Source organism: Tachyglossus aculeatus, chromosome 2 (assembly GCF_015852505.1).
Source record: "Tachyglossus aculeatus isolate mTacAcu1 chromosome 2, mTacAcu1.pri, whole genome shotgun sequence".
NCBI lineage: Eukaryota > Metazoa > Chordata > Mammalia > Monotremata > Tachyglossidae > Tachyglossus > Tachyglossus aculeatus.
This window is the reverse complement of record NC_052067.1, coordinates 134,056,262-134,074,177: the sequence shown is the minus strand read 5'-3', so window position 1 is coordinate 134,074,177 and position 17,916 is coordinate 134,056,262. Positions and strand designations below refer to the sequence as shown.

Here is a 17,916-nt window from a genome sequence, read left to right as displayed (position 1 = left end):
CTTAGTCCTGATATCTCAAGACCAAGGTTCACCCGTGATTCACCATTTTCTAGGGGAGATTCCATCATCAATATCATCATCATTACGTAGAAGGGGAGCTGTATCATCAGCAACATCTTTGTCATTCTCAGCATCATCCCAGTCGTCATGATCATCAACAACACTGATGAAAATTCTCTTAACTGCAAAGTTGCAATAGATGGTGATAACTGCAGTCACACTCATATGCACAGATAAGAAATTGGCTTTGTCAGTGAACCCGTTTAATAATTTCTAACATCTCCTCTTCCCATGTTTCTCGCACTGGGTTATGGATGTAAACAATGTACCCTTTGTTTCTCAGGATCCAGGCAGGATGACATGACTGAAGCCAGCATCAAATAAAGGGAACAAAAGTCTATGATTACTGTCACTGCCAACGGTCCTTGGAAAGATGTTCCCTCCCAATCACACCCAGTTCCACCCCTCCTCCTTCCTCCTGCTGGGGTTGCCAGGGCTGGAAGCCGCACACATCTGGATTGGTTTTCCCATTTGTGCCGCTTACCTGATCTCACTTGTGGGGAACTGCACCATCCTGTTTGTGATCAAGACCGAGCGGAGCCTCCACCAGCCCATGTTCTACTTCCTGGCCATGCTGGCCGCCATCGACCTGGGCTTGTCTACAACCACCATTCCCAAGATGCTGGGTATCTTCTGGCTCGGCCTGCGGGAGATCAGCTTTGGGGGCTGCCTCACCCAGATGTTCTTCCTTCACGTCTGCACTAGCCTGGAGTCTGTGGTGTTATCCATTATGGCTATTGACCGCTTTGTCGCCATCTGCAACCCGCTGAGGTATACCGCGATCCTCCATAACAAAGTGGTGGCTGTTTTAGGAGCAATGAGCGTGGTTGGATCACTGGTCTTCATAACACCATTCATCTTTCTCATCCTCAGGCTGCCATTCTGTGGGAACCACATTATCCCACACACCTACTGTGAGCATATGGGCATTGCACGGTTGGCATGCGCCAGCATCAGAACCAACATTATCTATGGCCTCGTAGCTTTCTCCGTGAGATTTTTTGACACCTCTGTGATAGGTTTCTCCTACATCCAGATTCTCCGGGCCGTCTTCCGCCTCCCATCCTGGAACGCCCGGTTCAAGGCTCTCAACACTTGTGGCTCCCACGTCTGTGTCATTTTAGCCTTCTACATCCCAGCCTTTTTCTCCTTCCTCACCCACCGCTTTGGACACCAGAAAATCCCTCTCTACATCCACATCCTCCTGGCCAACCTCTACGTTGTTGTCCCACCCGCCATCAACCCTGTCATCTATGGGGTCAGGACCAAGCAGATCTTGGAGCGGGTGCTGAGAATGTTCCATGCAAAAGATTCCTGATCCCCAAGGGACAACGACTGACCAGTCAATCAGTGGTATTTGGGAGAGTATAACAGAAGGAAGACACATATTCCCTGCCCTCAAAGAGCTTACACACCAACTGGCGAGACTCAAATATTTGCAACTAGAGTAGTCAGAATGAGTCATTAAATGTACCAATGAATAAGCACTGGGTATGAGTATGTTCATAAGTGCTGAGGTAGCTTATGAGCTTATCAATCAATCAATCAATCGTATTTATTGAGCACTTACTATGTGCACAGCACTGTACTAAGCACTTGGGAAGTACAAATTGGCATCACATAGAGACAGTCCCTACCCAACAGTGGGCTCACAGTCTAAAAGGGGGAGACAGAGAACAGAACCAAACATACCAACAAAATAAAATAAGTAGGATAGAAATGTACAAGTAAAATAAATAAATAAATAAATAAATAGAGTAATAAATATGTACAACCATATATACATATATACAGGTGCTGTGGGGAAGGGAAGGAGGTAAGACGGGGGGATGGAGAGGGGGACGAGGGGGAGAGGAAAGAAGGGGCTCAGTCTGGGAAGGCCTCCTGGAGGAGGTGAGCTCTCAGCAGGGCCTTGAAGGGAGGAAGAGAGCTAGCTTGGCGGATGGGCAGAGGGAGGGCATTCCAGGCCCGGGGGATGACGTGGGCCAGGGGTCGATGGCGGGACAGGCGAGAGCGAGGTACAATGAGGAGATTAGTGGTGGAGGAGCGGAGGGTGCGGGCTGGGCAGTAGAAGGAGAGAAGGAAGGTGAGGTAGGAGGGGGTGAGGTGATGGAGAGCCTTGAAGCCCAGGGTGAGGAGTTTCTGCCTGATGCGCAGATTGATCGGTAGCCATTGGAGGTTTTTGAGGAGGGGAGTAATATGTCCAGAGCGTTTCTGGACAAAGATAATCCGGGCAGCAGCATGAAGTATGGATTGAAGTGGAGAGAGACACGAGGATGGGAGATCAGAGAGAAGGCTAGTGTAGTAGTCCAGACCGGATAGGATGAGAGCTTGAATTAGCAGGGTAGCGGTTTGGATGGAGAGGAAAGGGCGGATCTTGGCAATGTTGCGGAGCTGAGACCGGCAGGTTTTGGTGACGGCTTGGATGTGAGGGGTGAATGAGAGAGCGGAGTCGAGGATGACACCAAGGTTGCGGGCTTGTGAGACGGGAAGGATGGTAGTGCCGTCAATAGAGATGGGAAAGTCAGGGAGAGAACAAGCTTTGGGAGGGAAGACAAGGAGCTCAGTCTTCGACATGTTGAGCTTTAGGTGGCGGGCGGACATCCAGATGGAGATGTCCTGAAGGCAGGAGGAGATGCGAGCCTGGAGGGAGGGGGAGAGAGCAGGGGCAGAGATGTAGATCTGGGTGTCATCAGCGTAGAGATGATAGTGGAAGCCGTGGGAGCGAATGAGGTCACCAAGGGAGTGAGTGTAGATTGAGAACAGAAGGGGACCGAGCACTGAACCTTGGGGAACCCCCACAGTAAGAGGATGGGAGGGGGAGGAGGAGCCTGCAAAAGAGACTGAGAAAGAACGACCGGAGAGATAAGAGGAGAACCAGGAGAGGACGGAGTCTGTGAAGCCAAGGTCAGATAACGTGTTGAGGAGAAGGGGGTGGTCCACAGTGTCAAAGGCAGCTGAGAGGTCGAGGAGGATTAGGACAGAATCCTAATGTCCTAATGACTTGGGGTCATATAAAATTTCAATCCAAGGGGATAACATGAGTGAAGAGGTGGAAGGTGGAAGGAGGAAGGCTAGGGCAAGGGGCAGTGAGAAGCCTGACTGGAAACAATGAAAAGAGCGAGTTGGGGAAGAGAGCGCTAGGTAAGGTGGGAAGTGTTGGTGGAGTCTTGAAGCTGATTATGGGGACTTTTGGTTTGATGCAGAGGGATACTGGAGTGTCATTGAAGGGTTTGGGAGAGAAGAGATGAAGTTCTAAAAAGATGATCCACCTAGCACCAGGTAGCATAGATTGTGGTGAGGAGAGGATGGAAGCCGGGACACTAGCTGGGAGGCTGATGCAATATTCTAGTCAGGTGCTAGTACCAGAGTGGCAGATGTTGTGGATAAGAAAGGGGAAAATTAGGGAGGTGTGTGGGAAGAAATTGCAGGATTTGGCAGTAAACTAAACGTGAGAGCTGAAAGACTGCAAGGAATCAAGACTGACACTGAGGTTGTGGGCTTCTGGTACAGGAAGGATGGTGGGGTTGTTGACTGAAATGGGAAGGGTAGGAGGAGGAGTGGGTTTAGGGAGAAAGATAATTAGTTCTGTTTTAGACCTATGGAGTTTGAGGGGTCAGCAAGTGGAGACATCCTAGAGGAAGAGAAGAAGTGGGCCAGGTGAAGGTGAAGGCCAGGTGAGAGGTCATAGCTACAGAAATATATGTGGAAGTCATCCTTGTGGAGATGGCAGCTGAAGCCTTGTGAGAAGAGGAGCTCCCCAAGAGAGGGAGTATAGAGTGAGAAGACTTGGGGATCCAGAACAGACCTTCATGGGACATTTACAGTAAAAGGTCGAGAGGCAGGGAAAAAAACAGAGCAGTCAGAAAGGTAGGATGAAAGCTGGGTTATTACTGTGCCAGGGAAACTGAAGTTTGAGAATGTTTTGAGGAGGAGGGAGTGTGCAACAATATCAAAAGCAACTGAGAGGAGGATCAGGATGGAGTAAATTATTTTGGGCTTGACTATATAAGGAGGTCAATGAAGATCTCAGAAAGCCAGTTTCAGGAAGTGGAAGGATCAAAGACCTATCTGCAATGACTCGAGAAGAGGAATTGTGGAGTGGAAATTAGGGCATCGAGTGTATCTGATCTATTTTTGGAGTTGGGATAGGAATGGGAGAAAGGTGATGGAGCAATAATGAGAAGAGCCTGAGAGTTCAAGAGAACTTTTTTTAGAATGGGGAAAACCGGAACATGTTTGAAGGCTGAAGGAAAGGAATCATCAGAGTAAGAAGCTGAAAATGGCAAGTAGGAAGTGGAGGAGACTAGGAAGGAGTGATTGTAAGATGTAAGGGGAAAGAGGGTCAGAGGTACCAGTAAAAGGGATAGCCTTATAGAGTAGGTGAGATATTTCCTCTTGAGAAACTGCTGAGAAGCAGGAGAAAGATGAGGGAGCAGGAATGTTGAAGGAATGATTAGCAGATTTGGGAAAGTTCATGCCTATTGATTTCAATTCTACCAACAAAGTAGATGGTCAGGCTATAAGTGGGGGTGGGGGGCAGTGATAACAGTGGTTTAGGAGAAGTTAAAGCAAAGGACAAGGAGTAAAAGGAGAAAGAGGAGAAGGAGGAGCGAAAGGTGGAAGAAAAGTAAGAAGTGAATGACAAAGAGGAGAAGGAGGAGGAAGAGAAATAGGTGGTGGAGGAGAAAAAGAAGAAGGAAGAGGAGGAAGAGGAGGAAGAGGAGGAGGAAAAGAAGGAGGGGGTGGTGGAGGAGGACGAGGGGAAGGGAGAGGAGGAGGTGGAGCAGGAGGTGGAGGAGGAGGTGGAGGAGGAGGAGGAGGAGGAGGGGAATGATGTTTTGTTGGTCTATTTGAGACCTTGAAGAGATCTCTTTCCCTTTTCCTTCTCAATTTTCCACGGCCATCAGTGATCGAGCTGCATCTCTGTGCCTGAGTATAAACCGATCCATGGACAAGGGAAAATCCCTAGACCTGGAAATTCTGGTCAGACTGGACCCCAAGGGCTCAACACTGCTCTGAGCAGGAAAGCCCGGATTGGAGTTGTGGAGGGACACTCTCCAGGAAGGATTTCTGCTGACAGGAGAGGCCCCGCCTCCCAGGTCAAGCAAGCTCCTCAGGAGAATTGGCTCACTAATCCCTCGGGCTCCTCATTTTTAACTTGTGACCACTAGGGAGAGGCGTGGCTGGCCATACACACTCAAAGCTTCTGCAGGAGGAGTTGGGACTGGAGGGTAAAACTCATCACTGCAACCCTCCCACCATGATAACCCCCACCAGGGACACAACATGGCCTAGTGGAAAGAGCATGGGCCAGGAGCCAGAGGGCCTGGTTCTAATCCCAGATCAGCCCCTACCTGCTGTGTGACCTTGAGCATGTCACTTAGTTAAGTCTCTGTGCCACAGTTTCCTCATCTGAAAAATGGAGTTCAATACCCGTTCTCCCTCCTACTTAGACTATGGGATGGGAACTATGTTTGACTTGTTTAAATTTTATCTACCCTAGCTCTCAATAGTCCCTGAGTGCTAGTCCCTGGCACACAGGAAGCACTTAAGAAGTAACACCATTGTTATTTATTATTCATCTGAAGACACCGATGTAACCCTGGGGGGAAGTGGGAGTGGGGGGTAGGGGGCATGATAGTGGTCCCTCTGGACCCGAGATGGATGTTGAAGGGGCACAGAAGGATGGTTCACAGTTGTGCCCATCCCAACGTCCACTCAGTGAAAAACAGACCAAGGTATTCCTGCTACAAAACACCTAGGCTCCCTGATGACAAGACACAGTGGCTTTGTTTCCCAACACATCTCCAAGGGGAGGTGAATGGATGGAGGAACAGCTGTCTCAGATCTTGGGAAACCACATAGCTGGGAGGGGGCAGTGTGGTTTTGTGGACGGACCACTGGCTTGGGAGTCAGAGAAGCTGGATTCTAATCCTGGCTCTCTATTCCTTGCCTGTTGCGTGGCCTTGGGCAAGTCACTGAACCTCTCTGTGCCTCTGTCTCCTCCTCCATAAAATGGGGATTAAACACCTGTTCTCCCTTCCTACTTAGAGTGTGAGCTCCACGTGGGACAGGAACTGTGTCCAGCCTGATTATTTTGTATCTATCCCAGTTCTCAGTATAGTGCTTGGCATATACTAAGAGCCTTACAAATATATCACAGTTATTTTTATTACCATTATTATTATTATTGCTACTGAAAACAACAATAATAATAATAATAATGTGGTCATCAAATCCATTCCCCTGCCTCTGAGTACACAGATGGAGAGATAGAGTTGTTTCCTCAAAAGGACACATGATCTGAGAGTCTGGAAACCTGGGTTCTAGTCCCAACTCTGTCCCTAATCTCCTGCATCAATTTGGGCAAGTCACTTGCCCCCTGTGGACTTCAGTTTCCTCATGTAAAATGGAGAAAGCAAATGTTGTCTCTCCTTATCTCACAGGTATGTTGTGATTGTGAAAAGGAATAATTGATATGCAGGCATTTTGGAAAAATAAAAGTGCTCAGGAAATAATATTCATCATCTTTGTAGCACCTCAGAAGAAATGCCTACCCAGCCCTGCTGACGAAGGGATGGCAAATGTTTTGCCCTTGTGTCCCCCTCATGGAACCTCAGAGGTCTCAGCTACCACATTCAGTGATCTCACAAAATGAAGCCTCCACTCATCACCGCCATCCACTTCTTCCATCAGCCCACTTCCCTTCCCCAAGGGTCACATCACAATCCAGTCATCTCTCCACCACCTCTCCCAGACAACATTGAGTCCATTCCAATCCCGGGAATTCCTCTACTCCAAAATCTCATATCTCTCTCCACTCGCCTTCCTATTGATCAATTTTTCTACTGTCTCGAGGTCACCCCCAGCTTCCCCCCCACCATCTCCACCACTCTTCCTCCTCACATGACCAGTGTCCGAGCTGAACTGGTCCTTCTGCTGGCCAGCTCCCACAGCCGACACACACCCATCCATCCCAGTATACATCCAACAATGCCTCCTCTAGTGAAGGAGCATCGTCTCCGGGAAAGAGTGTGAAGCTGGGATTCAGGAGTTCCAAGTTCAAGTCCCAGACCTGCTGCTATTCTGCAGTGAGTCACCCAACCTCTCTGTGCCTCAGTTCCCTCTTTTTGAATGGGAAGAACGGAGCTCTCTTCACCTATCCCATGCAAATGTTATGAAGACAAAATGATGTAGTGTCAAAATGCTCTGAGGCAATCAAAGTTCTATACAATTCCAGACATTATTACTATTGTCCCTAAAATCTGTACGGGCTTTCTCCCTTAGCACACCCTCTAAGTATGGCACGTCGCCCCACCTGTCCCTGCCTCAAGCAACGGACAGAGATAACTCTGAGATACAACCAAGGGAAGTGGACCTGAGAAATCAGAATATCCTCTAAAACTGTTCTTCACCAAAGTGACTCCCCTGAATTCTTCTCTAAGTGGATCCTTAGAGATCTTACTTGTGCCTATTAGAGTGTAAGCTCCTGGTAGGCAGGGAAGAAGTAACTTCATCATTCTGGACTTCCCAGGAACTTAGTAGGGTGCATCAGATCTAGTGGGAGTTCAGTAAATGCCACTATTAGTTACTACGGCTCCCTTTTGAATCCATCATCACTTAACCAGCACCCATGGGTTTCCTTAGCCCAGCTCTGTACACGGGACACTGCTGGATGCCATATACAGGTAATCTCATGGGCACCCTCCTGCTTTTATGTACAGAAGTGGGCAGCCCTGACGCAGCAGACAGATCAAAGCCATAGAGGCAAACAAATTCTGAATGGAGAGATGAATAAATGAGCAAATTAGTCCACAGATAAATCAATCAATCAATCAATGGCATTTATTGAGTGCTTACTGTTTGCACTAGTACTAAGAGCAATGCAACAGAGTTGATGACACATTCCTTGCCCACAAGGAGCTTACAGTTTAGAAGGTGAGACAGACAATAATAGAAATTATTATGGATATGCACATAAGTGCGGTGAGACTGAGGACGGGGTGAATATCAAGTTAAAATAGTACAGATACAAGTGCAGATACAAGATACAGTACAGATACAAGAACAGTGCTTTGCACATAGTAAGTGCTTAATAAATTCCATCATTATTATAAGTGCAAAGGTGACAGAGAAGTGAGAGGGAGTAGGGAAGAAGAGAGCTTTATCTGGAGATGAATCGAAGAAACTGAGGCACAGAGAAATTAAGTTACCTGCCCAAGGTCACACAGCAGGTAAGTGCCATGTTCAGGATTAGAATCCAAGCTCTCTGAATCCCAGACACAGGCTCTCATCTTATATCTACTGATACCTGTTTACTTGTTTTGATGTCTGTCTCCCCCCTTCTAGGTTGTGAGCCCTTTGTGGGCAGGAATTGTCCCTGTTGCTGAATTGTACTTCCCAAGCACTTAGTAGAGTGCTCTGCACACAGTAAGCTCTCAATAAATATGTTTGAATTGGATAGCTACCCAAGTGCTTAATACAGTGCTTGGCATATAATAAATATTATATTTGATCATTAACAAATGATCAAAATCGTTATTGTTGTTTCCCCTTGGTCACACTACCTCTCAGAAAGAATAATCCCAGCGTAGGCAAGAAATCTTCCAGGGCAGCTCCTTGGGTCTCTCCCAAACAGCTGCTCTGGTGCCCCCAGATCTGGTGGCAATTCACAGAGGAAGGGATGGTGACTAGAGTCTTAGAAATAAATTTCAGGATTTGCCACCAGGTATATGAGGCAGAAACAGCAGGCTGAAGGTCTTGTGGGGCCTGAGCCTTTCTTCTGCCAGTGTGTGCCTCCATCCAGGCCTCCTAGGAGATCTGTTACCTCTGCTTCTGGACATTCATAACCTCTGGTGCTGCCAGGGACATGCTTAGCAACACCAGCAGGGACAGGGAGGAGGGTTGATATCTGGGTGCATTTCAAAACTTCCCTGGGCCCCCTGCCCTGAGAGGAGCTAAGTAAATTGTTGCTTTGCTCCAGTGGAAACATTGCCAGAGGAGGAGAAAGAGGAGGAGGTGGCGGAGGAAGATGAATAGAACGAGGTGGAGAAGGAAGAAGAGGAATAAGAGAAGGAGCAGAAGGAAGAGGAGTAGGGGGAGGAGGAGGCCTATCTGGAATCAGGAACAACTCTGAGATGCTGGGATTGGAAGTCTGCCATGTGCGTAGTCCAACAAAGTGAGGTGAACAAGAGAATGAGTGGCGATGGCAATATGTGGAATTCTGTCTTTGCCACAATTAGGAATTATAGGGGGCCCATGTTGAGGGCAGGCAAGTAGTGGTAAGCAGAACTGAGAAGGGGCTACTGGAGACTTTAAGGTTGCCCAGGAGAGCCCAGATTAGAGAGAACCTGAAAAGAGCATCTGGACATAGCAGGACCAGAACATACTTCTGGATGTTTTGAAGTGAGGTGGAGGAGAGTTTGGAGAGAGTGTAAGGGTGATCATTTTGCATATACATCATCCAAAATGCCTCCTGTGGCTAGGAAAGCCACTTCACCACTTCCCCATTTGCTAGCTGCTTAATGGGGTCATCTTGAAGAATCACACTTCACTAATGTTTTGTAGAACAAAGTCTTGAAAATTGTTGTGGAATATAAAAGCCTTCTTTTGCCCTGGAAGCACTGGATAATGATGGCACTTATTAAGCACTTACTATGTGCAAAGCACTGTTCTAAGTGCTGGGGAGGATACAAGGTGATCAGGTTGTCCCAGGTGGGGCTCACAATCTTAATCCCCATTTTACAGATGAGGTAACTGAGGTACAGGGAAGTTAAATGACTTGCCCAAAGTCACACAGCTGACAATTGGCAGAGCCTGGACTTGAACCCATGACCTCTGACTCCAAAGCCCATGCTCTTTCCGCTGAGCCACACTGCTTCTCATAATAATGACGATGGTGTTTGTTAAGCACTTACTATTTGCCAAGCACTGTTCTAAGCACTGGGGTAGATACAAGGTAATCAGGTTGTCCTACATGGGGTTTGCAGTCTCAATCCCCATTTTATGATGAGGGTAACTGAGGCACAGAGAAGTTAAGTGACTTACCTAAGGTCACACAGCAGACAAATGGCAGAGCTGGGATTAGAACCCATGACCTCTAACTCCTAAACCCATGCTTTTTCCATTGAGCCATGCAGCTTCTTGGAAGATGGTGTCCCCATAGGGCAAAAGTTCAAATTGGGTTAATGCACAGGGTATTCTAGACTCAATTGATAAACTCGATATAAACCACTCACCTGAACCATATGGCACCCACCTGGATTCATTCATTCAATCGTATTTATTGAGCACTTATGTGCAAAGCACTGTTCTAAGCGCTGGGGGGATACAAGGGGATCAGGTTGTCCCACGTGGGGCTCACATTCTTAATCCCCATTTTACAGATGAGGCAACTAGGCCCAGAGAAGTGAAGTGACTTGCTCAAAGTCACACGGCTGACAATTGGCAGAGCTGGGATTCGAACCCATGACCTCTGACTTCAAAGCCCGTGCTCTTCCCACTGAGCCACGCCGCTTCTCTACCTGCCACCTGGATGGCATCTAGCCAAGAGTTCTGGAGATGTTTGGAATTTCCCTTCCAAACATGTTAACATTTGGAACACATGCTACACATGGTGAACATGTGTGACTCATTGCTTGAACAGCAATGTGCCAGAAGACTGGCGGATTGCCCATGTGAGGACCTAGAGGTGGTCTTCAGAATTATAGACTGGTGAGTCTCTCTCGTATCCTTGACAAATTTGTGGACTCGATAATTAAGTTTAGGGTCAGAGAGCCCAGCTTTTCTTGAGGAAAAGATAAAGTGCTTTCTGTAAGAGGAATTCCTGCCTTCCTTGCAAATCCTCTCTAGTCCATGAAATTCTTCCCAGACAGACAGCTGGGTAGGAAGTCTGGCAATTTCTGGTGCTAAGAGGCAATAGGGTCAGGAAGCTCTCAGACCCCGGGTTTGTCTGCACTGTATAGTGAACTGGAGAGGGGAGCACTCAAGAATCTTCAGATAAAGAGGGTATTTTTCATATTGACTGAACATGCATACATAGACACACACACAAATATATATTTACAATCACACATACAATTGTCCTTGTTTTGTGTGGTATTTTTAATGGTATTTGTTAAGCACATACTATGTGTCAGGCATTATATTAAGCTCTGGGATAGATTTAAGATAATTTAGTTGGACACCATCCAGGTCCTGCATGGGGCTCACAGTCATAGTTTCCATTTTATAGATAAGGTCACTGAGGCACAGAGAAGTTAAGTGACCTGCCTAAGGCCACACAGCATAGAAGTGGTGGAGCCAAGATTAGAACCAGGTCCTCTGACTCTCGGAGGCCCAGGCTCTTTCCACTAGGCCATACTGCTTCTCCATTTAATACAGGGTTGGCACTGGAAGCAGCGTGGCTCAGTGGAAAGAGCACGGGCTTGGGAGTCAGAGGACATGGGTTCTAATCCCGGCTCTGCCATTAGTCTGCTGTTTGGCCCTAGGCAAGTCACTTCACTTCTCTTTGCCTCACTTCCCTCATCTGTAAAATGGGATTAATACTGTGAACCCCACATGGGATAACCCGATTACCCTGTATCTACCCCAGCACTTAGAACTGTGCTTGGCACATAGTAAGCACTTAACAAATATTATTATTATTATTATTATTATTATTATTAATAATAATAATAATAATAATAACAACCGAGTCATCATGTTGGTTTTGTGGGGGAAGGGGGTTAGTTGTGACCGAAAAGACAAACATGGGACCAACAAAACGTTCTACACTGCTCAGGCAGGGAGCTAGTAAGGTGGTGTATGGCTCCCACAGTCTCTTGTTTCACCTGATTCAAATGTTGACCCACATACACATGTACCTATTTACACTTGCACGCAGAAATCATACATGAACATAACACAGATACCTGCATGTTTATGCATTTATACTCAGGTAAGTATGTCATTCTGACTCAGATCAATGATCCATTCAACCTCTAAACACTTTAAGGGTAGAGATTGTGTCTTTTGCCTCTATCAAACTCTCCCAATTGTTCAGCACTATGCTCTGCATGCTGTGGATACTCCATAAATACTATAAATTGACTGATACCCTGCAGGAATAAATCCAAACCTTCCCACCACTGCTTGAAGAATTGTTTCCTACGATATGTCTTGAACCTACCATCTTCTAGCTTAAATGAGTGTCCCTTTTATTAAGGGAATGGGATTTGGTAAATAATAATTTTGGGTCCACCTCTCTAAAGTAGTGGTAGTAACAGTAGTAGCAATAGCAGTTGTAGTAGTAGTAATAATAATAGTAGTTGTAGTAGTAGTAGTAAAATTGTTTATTGAAAACCTACTAATGCATTGTACAAGTCCTCTGCAAGTACAAGTCAAGTAAGTGACATATTCCCTGTCTACAAGGAGTTTACATTCTGAGGAAAATAGACATTAACAGTATTTCCAGAATTATCTAAACAAAGAATTGAATGCAAAATTGAACATACATATAAACCTAAGCGCTAGATAAGGAGCAATTTCAATTTAATTATATTTCAGTCACTATCTTTCTGGAAGAAAGAGTGTAATTTTTTCAGTCTCTCCTCGTAAGGAAGCTACTCCATCCCCTTGATCAATTTGGTAACTTTTTGTTAGGAAGTAATGGAAAATTGAAAGGGTGAAGACTAGAGGCATAGAGGCATAGATCAATGCCAGTGTTTGGAAGTGAGCAGAAGAGTCAAGCAACACATTCACAGGGCAACATGAACCATGCCTATTGTATGTGGAAAAATCCCAGTAGGTCACGTACAATATCCTACGTAGGGCAGCAACCCAGATGAGACCAGCCCAACTGGATAATAAACCAATACAACTATAGCACAACATTAGAGTTAGGACACTGGAAGCCTCAGTGAGGTCTTGTGTCCCGTACTCTCATTCATATAAGAAAATTATGGCTCCCAGACAGACAGTCTCAGTAACTGAAGGGGCTGAAGGAGAGTAGAATTAAAATGTTTATGATCATCAATTTTACTGCATGCAGAGCACTGCACTAAGCCCTTGGGGAGAGGAGAGTTCACTATAGTAGACTTGGTAGAGGTGATCAAGGATCAAGGAGCTGGTAGTCTATGGGAATGCTCAGAAGTTCATTAGGCATGATGGGTAGAGGGTGTTGTTTGGTGTTATGATATATCAATTTAAAGTGTATATAAATAATGCAAGTACAAAAATGTGTAATATCATGCCCAGGAGGAGGTTGGGTCCTGCATCAATCAATCGATCAATCAATCAATGGTATATATTGAGTGCTTACTCTGTGCTGAGTACTCTGTTCTAAGCACCTGGGAGAGTACAATATGACAGAAATGGTGGACATGTTCCCTGCCCCCAATGAGCTTACAGTCCACAGGACTCTCTTGCATGCAAAAGATTTGGAGCCTAAATATGGAGGTGCCATGTTGTATATACAGAAGAGTTCTGGCAGATAGTGGCAGAGGGCTCTTGGCTGAATCACTCAATTGACAGACTGTGGGGGATTGCTTATCAGCAAGGATCCAGTAGTCATTCTGTTGCCATGGTGACAGCGATGGTTGGCCTTCCCCCATATCTTTCCCTGTGCCTTCTCCAGCTATCCACATCTTTCCAAAGATGAGGCAAGCAGACCTGCTAGTGGCATTCAAGGTGCAAATTTTGCTTCTGTACCATGGTAAAACTCTGTTATTTTTGTTTTCTTTTTGAAACCTTTCCAGATGATCACCAGAATTTGGTTGTCTTATGTACAGGCACAAACATGCCTTCATGTCGGCACTATTAAATTTTAGTAGTGAAGACTCTTTAAAGGGCTTAGAATGGTCTTTCAAAGTTCACTAAGGTCATCTGCCTGCCTCCATTCTGGACTGGCTCTTAAATCCTTAATCATCCCAAATAGCCATAGGCCCTACAGGGCAGGAGATTGCACATCGTGGTTTTAGAATCTATCCTAGCAATTAGCAGTTTTTGTATCCAGGAAGTCAATCAATCAATCAATCAATCGTATTTATTGAGCGCTTACTATGTGCAGAGCACTGTACTAAGCGCTTGGGAAGTACAAATTGGCATCACATAGAGACAGTCCCTACCCGATAGTGGGCTCGCAGTCTAAAAGGGGGAGACAGAGAACAGAACCAAACATACCAACAAAATAAAATAAGTAGGATAGAAATGTACAAGTAAAATAAATAAATAAATAAATAAACAGAGTAATAAATATGTACAACCATATATACATATATACAGGTGCTGTGGGGAGGGGAAGGCGGTAAGGCGGGGGGATGGAGCGGGGGACGAGGGGGAGAGGAAAGAAGGGGCTCAATCTGGGAAGGCCTCCTGGAGGAGGTGAGCTCTCAGCAGGGCCTTGAAGGGAGGAAGAGAGCTAGCTTGGCGGATGGGCAGAGGGAGGGCATTCCAGGCCCGGGGGATGACGTGGGCCGGGGGTCGATGGCGGGACAGGCGAGAGCGAGGTACAGTGAGGAGATTAGTGGTGGAGGAGCGGAGGGTGCGGGCTGGGCAGTAGAAGGAGAGAAGGGAGGTGAGGTAGGAGGGGGCGAGGTGATGGAGAGCCTTGAAGCCCAGGGTGAGGAGTTTCTGCCTGATGCGCAGATTGATCGGTAGCCATTGGAGGTTTTTGAGGAGGGGAGTGATATGTCCAGAGCGCTTCTGGACAAAGATAATCCGGGCAGCAGCATGAAGTATGGATTGAAGTGGAGAGAGACACGAGGATGGGAGATCAGAGAGAAGGCTAGTGCAGTAGTCCAGACGGGATAGGATGAGAGCTTGAATTAGCAGGGTAGCGGTTTGGATGGAGAGGAAAGGGCGGATCTTGGCAATGTTGCGGAGCTGAGACCGGCAGGTTTTGGTGACGGCTTGGATGTGAGGGGTGAATGAGAGAGCGGAGTCGAGGATGACACCAAGGTTGCGGGCTTGTGAGACGGGAAGGATGGTAGTGCCGTCAACAGAGATGGGAAAGTCAGGGAGAGGACAAGGTTTGGGAGGGAAGACAAGGAGCTCAGTCTTCGACATGTTGAGCTTTAGGTGGCGGGCGGACATCCAGATGGAGATGTCCTGAAGGCAGGAGGAGATGCGAGCCTGGAGGGAGGGGGAGAGAGCAGGGGCAGAGATGTAGATCTGGGTGTCATCAGCGTAGAGGTGATAGTTGAAGCCGTGGGAGCGAATGAGGTCACCAAGGGAGTGAGTGTAGATTGAGAACAGAAGGGGACCAAGCACTGAACCTTGGGGAACTCCCACAGTAAGAGGATGGGAGGGGGAGGAGGAGCCTGCAAAAGAGACTGAGAAAGAACGACCGGAGAGATAAGAGGAGAACCAGGAGAGGACGGAGTCTGTGAAGCCAAGGTCAGATAACGTGTTGAGGAGAAGGGGGTGGTCCACAGTGTCAAAGGCAGCTGAGAGGTCGAGGAGGATTAGGACAGAGTATGAGCCGTTGGATTTGGCAAGCAGGAGGTCATTGGTGACCTTTGAGAGCGCAGTTTCCGTGGAATGAAGGGGACGGAAGCCAGACTGGAGGGGGTCGAGGAGAGAGTTGTTGTTGAGGAATTCTAGGCAGCGCGTGTAGACAACTCGTTCAAGGAGTTTGGAAAGGAATGGTAGGAGGGATATGGGACGATAACTAGAAGGTGAGGTGGGGTCAAGAGAGGGTTTTTTTAGGATGGGAGAGACATGGGCATGTTTGAAGGCAGAGGGGAAGGAACCAGTGGAGAGTGAGCGGTTGAAGATGGAAGTTAAGGAGGGGAGAAGGGATGGAGCGAGAGATTTCATAAGATGAGAGGGAATGGGGTCAGAAGCACAGGTGGCCGGAGTAGCACTTGAGAGGAGGGAGGAGAGTTCCTCTGAGGATACCACTGGGAAGGATGGGAGAGTAGCAGAGAATGTTGAGAGCCGGGGGGTTGGAGAAAGGGGGGAAGAGACTTTGGGGAGGTCGGACCTGATGGATTTAATTTTGTTAATGAAGTGGGAGGCCAGATCGTTGGGGGTGAGGGAAGGAGGAGGGGGAGGAACCGGGGGCCTGAGAAGGGAGTTGAATGTATGGAAGAGCTGGCGGGGGTGATGGGCATGGGTGTCAATAAGGGAGGAGAAATAGTTTTGTCTGGCAGAAGAGAGGGCTGAGTTAAGGCAGGAAAGGATAAACTTGAAGTGAACGAGGTTGGCATGGTGTTTAGACTTTCGCCAGCAGCGTTCGGCAGCTCGAGCATAAGAGCGAAGGAGGCGGACAGTGGCAGTGATCCAGGGCTGTGGGTTAGTGGTGCGAGAGCGGCGAAGGGAAAGGGGAGCGAGCGAGTCTAGCTGAGTAGAAAGGGTAGAGTTGAGAGCAGTAATCTGATCATCAAGACTGGGTAGAGAGGAGAGGGCGGCGAGGTGGGGTGTGAGGCGTTCCGAAAGATGGGTGGGGTCCAGAGAGCGGAGATCTCTGTGAGGGAGTAATACGGATTTACAGGGGAAAGGAGTGTGAGTGAGGAGGCAGGTGAGAAGATTATGATCAGAGAGAGGGATCACAGAGTTGGTGAGGGTGGACACAGTGCAGCGGTAGGAGATGATGAGGTCGAGGGTATGACCAAGTTGGTGAGTGGGTGAGGTGGGGTGGAGGAAGAGGTTGGCAGCGTCAAGGAGAGATAGAAGGCGGGCGGCAGAGGAGTCGTTAGGGATATCCATGTGGATATTGAAGTCTCCGAGGATCAGAGTGGGCATGGAGAAGGAGAGAAGGAATGTGAGGAAGGGGTCAAAGTCGTTAAAGAAGTTGGAAGTGGGGCCCGGAGGGCGGTAGATGACGGCTACAAGAATCTGGAGGGGGTGGTAGAGGCGAATAATGTGGGCTTCAAAGGAAGGGAAGGAAAGGGAAGGGGAAGGAGGGATAGTGCGAAAGCGACATTGGGGGGCGAGAAGGAAACCGACACCTCCTCCTTTTCCGGTGAGTCTGGGGGAGTGGGAGAAGAAGAGGCCTGCACTGCAGAGAGCAGCAGAAGAGACCGTGTCGTCCGGCGACAGCCATGTTTCAGTTAGGGACTCTCAATGCTGCCCGCAGTTCTGGGCAACCTGTGGGGATTTCACCAGGAGATCAGCCTTGACGCCTGCATCGCCCCATCGTCCTTTATCCACGGACTGTCCGGTGTGGAGTCTGGTGTCCTGCTGGCCATGTCTTGGGACCACTTCCTCACCATCTGCAACCCCTTGCACTATACTTGCCTAGTAACTGGCTCATCAATCATCAAAATTGGAACAATTGTTTTAACCAGGAGCTAGCTATTGACCCTTCCCGTGATCATTCGCCTGAGATTCTTCTTCTATTGCCGCCCCCATGTCCTCTCTCACTCCTTCTGCCTGCACCAGGACCTGCTCCGCTTGACTTGTTCTGACACTCAGTTCAACAGTTTCTATGCCCTTGGGCTCATGATCATCATTCTCATCTTGGACTCTGTGCTTATTCTGGCCTCCTACATCCTGATCTTCCAGACCGTGCTGACTGTGGCCTCATGCGGGGAATGGCTGAAGTTTCCCCAGACCTGCACCTCCCACATCCTCACCATCTTGGTCTTTTATATTCCCACTGTCGGCCTGAGCATGGTTCACCGTTTCGGAAAGCATCTGACTCCTCTGGTCCACGTGCTCATGGGCCACATCTACATCCTTTTCCCTCTCCTGATGAACCCCATCATCTACAGTATCAAAACCCAGCAGATCAGCAAAAGGATCCAAGGACCAAGGTTGCGTCAAACTAAATCCTTTCTGTTGCAGTTTAAGTTCATTCCCTTTTAATCTCCCCATAGAGGTTTCCTGTCCTTTTGCTCCGAGACCCTCCTAGCTGGTATATCACTGTGA

At 47.7% G+C, this 17,916-nt stretch overlaps 1 protein-coding gene and 1 pseudogene across 1 annotated transcript; both read left to right on the top strand.

Annotated features, from left to right (window-relative positions):
• The first annotated feature begins 427 nt into the window (after positions 1–427).
• Positions 428–1,378, top strand: LOC119942444 (olfactory receptor 52E5-like). The gene has a single exon (XM_038763261.1). It carries the CDS (start codon positions 434–436, stop codon positions 1,376–1,378), a length of 945 nt encoding a protein of 314 aa, XP_038619189.1. The 5' UTR covers positions 428–433.
• A 4,345-nt stretch (positions 1,379–5,723) lies between these two features.
• LOC119942434 lies at positions 5,724–17,853 on the top strand (annotated as a pseudogene).
• The last annotated feature ends 63 nt before the right edge of the window (positions 17,854–17,916 follow it).

What these genes read in the sequence shown, in the direction of transcription:
- LOC119942444 (XM_038763261.1), top strand. Translation starts at nt 434, where the DNA reads ATGTTCCCTCCCAATCACACCCAGTTCCACCCCTCCTCCTTCCTCCTG.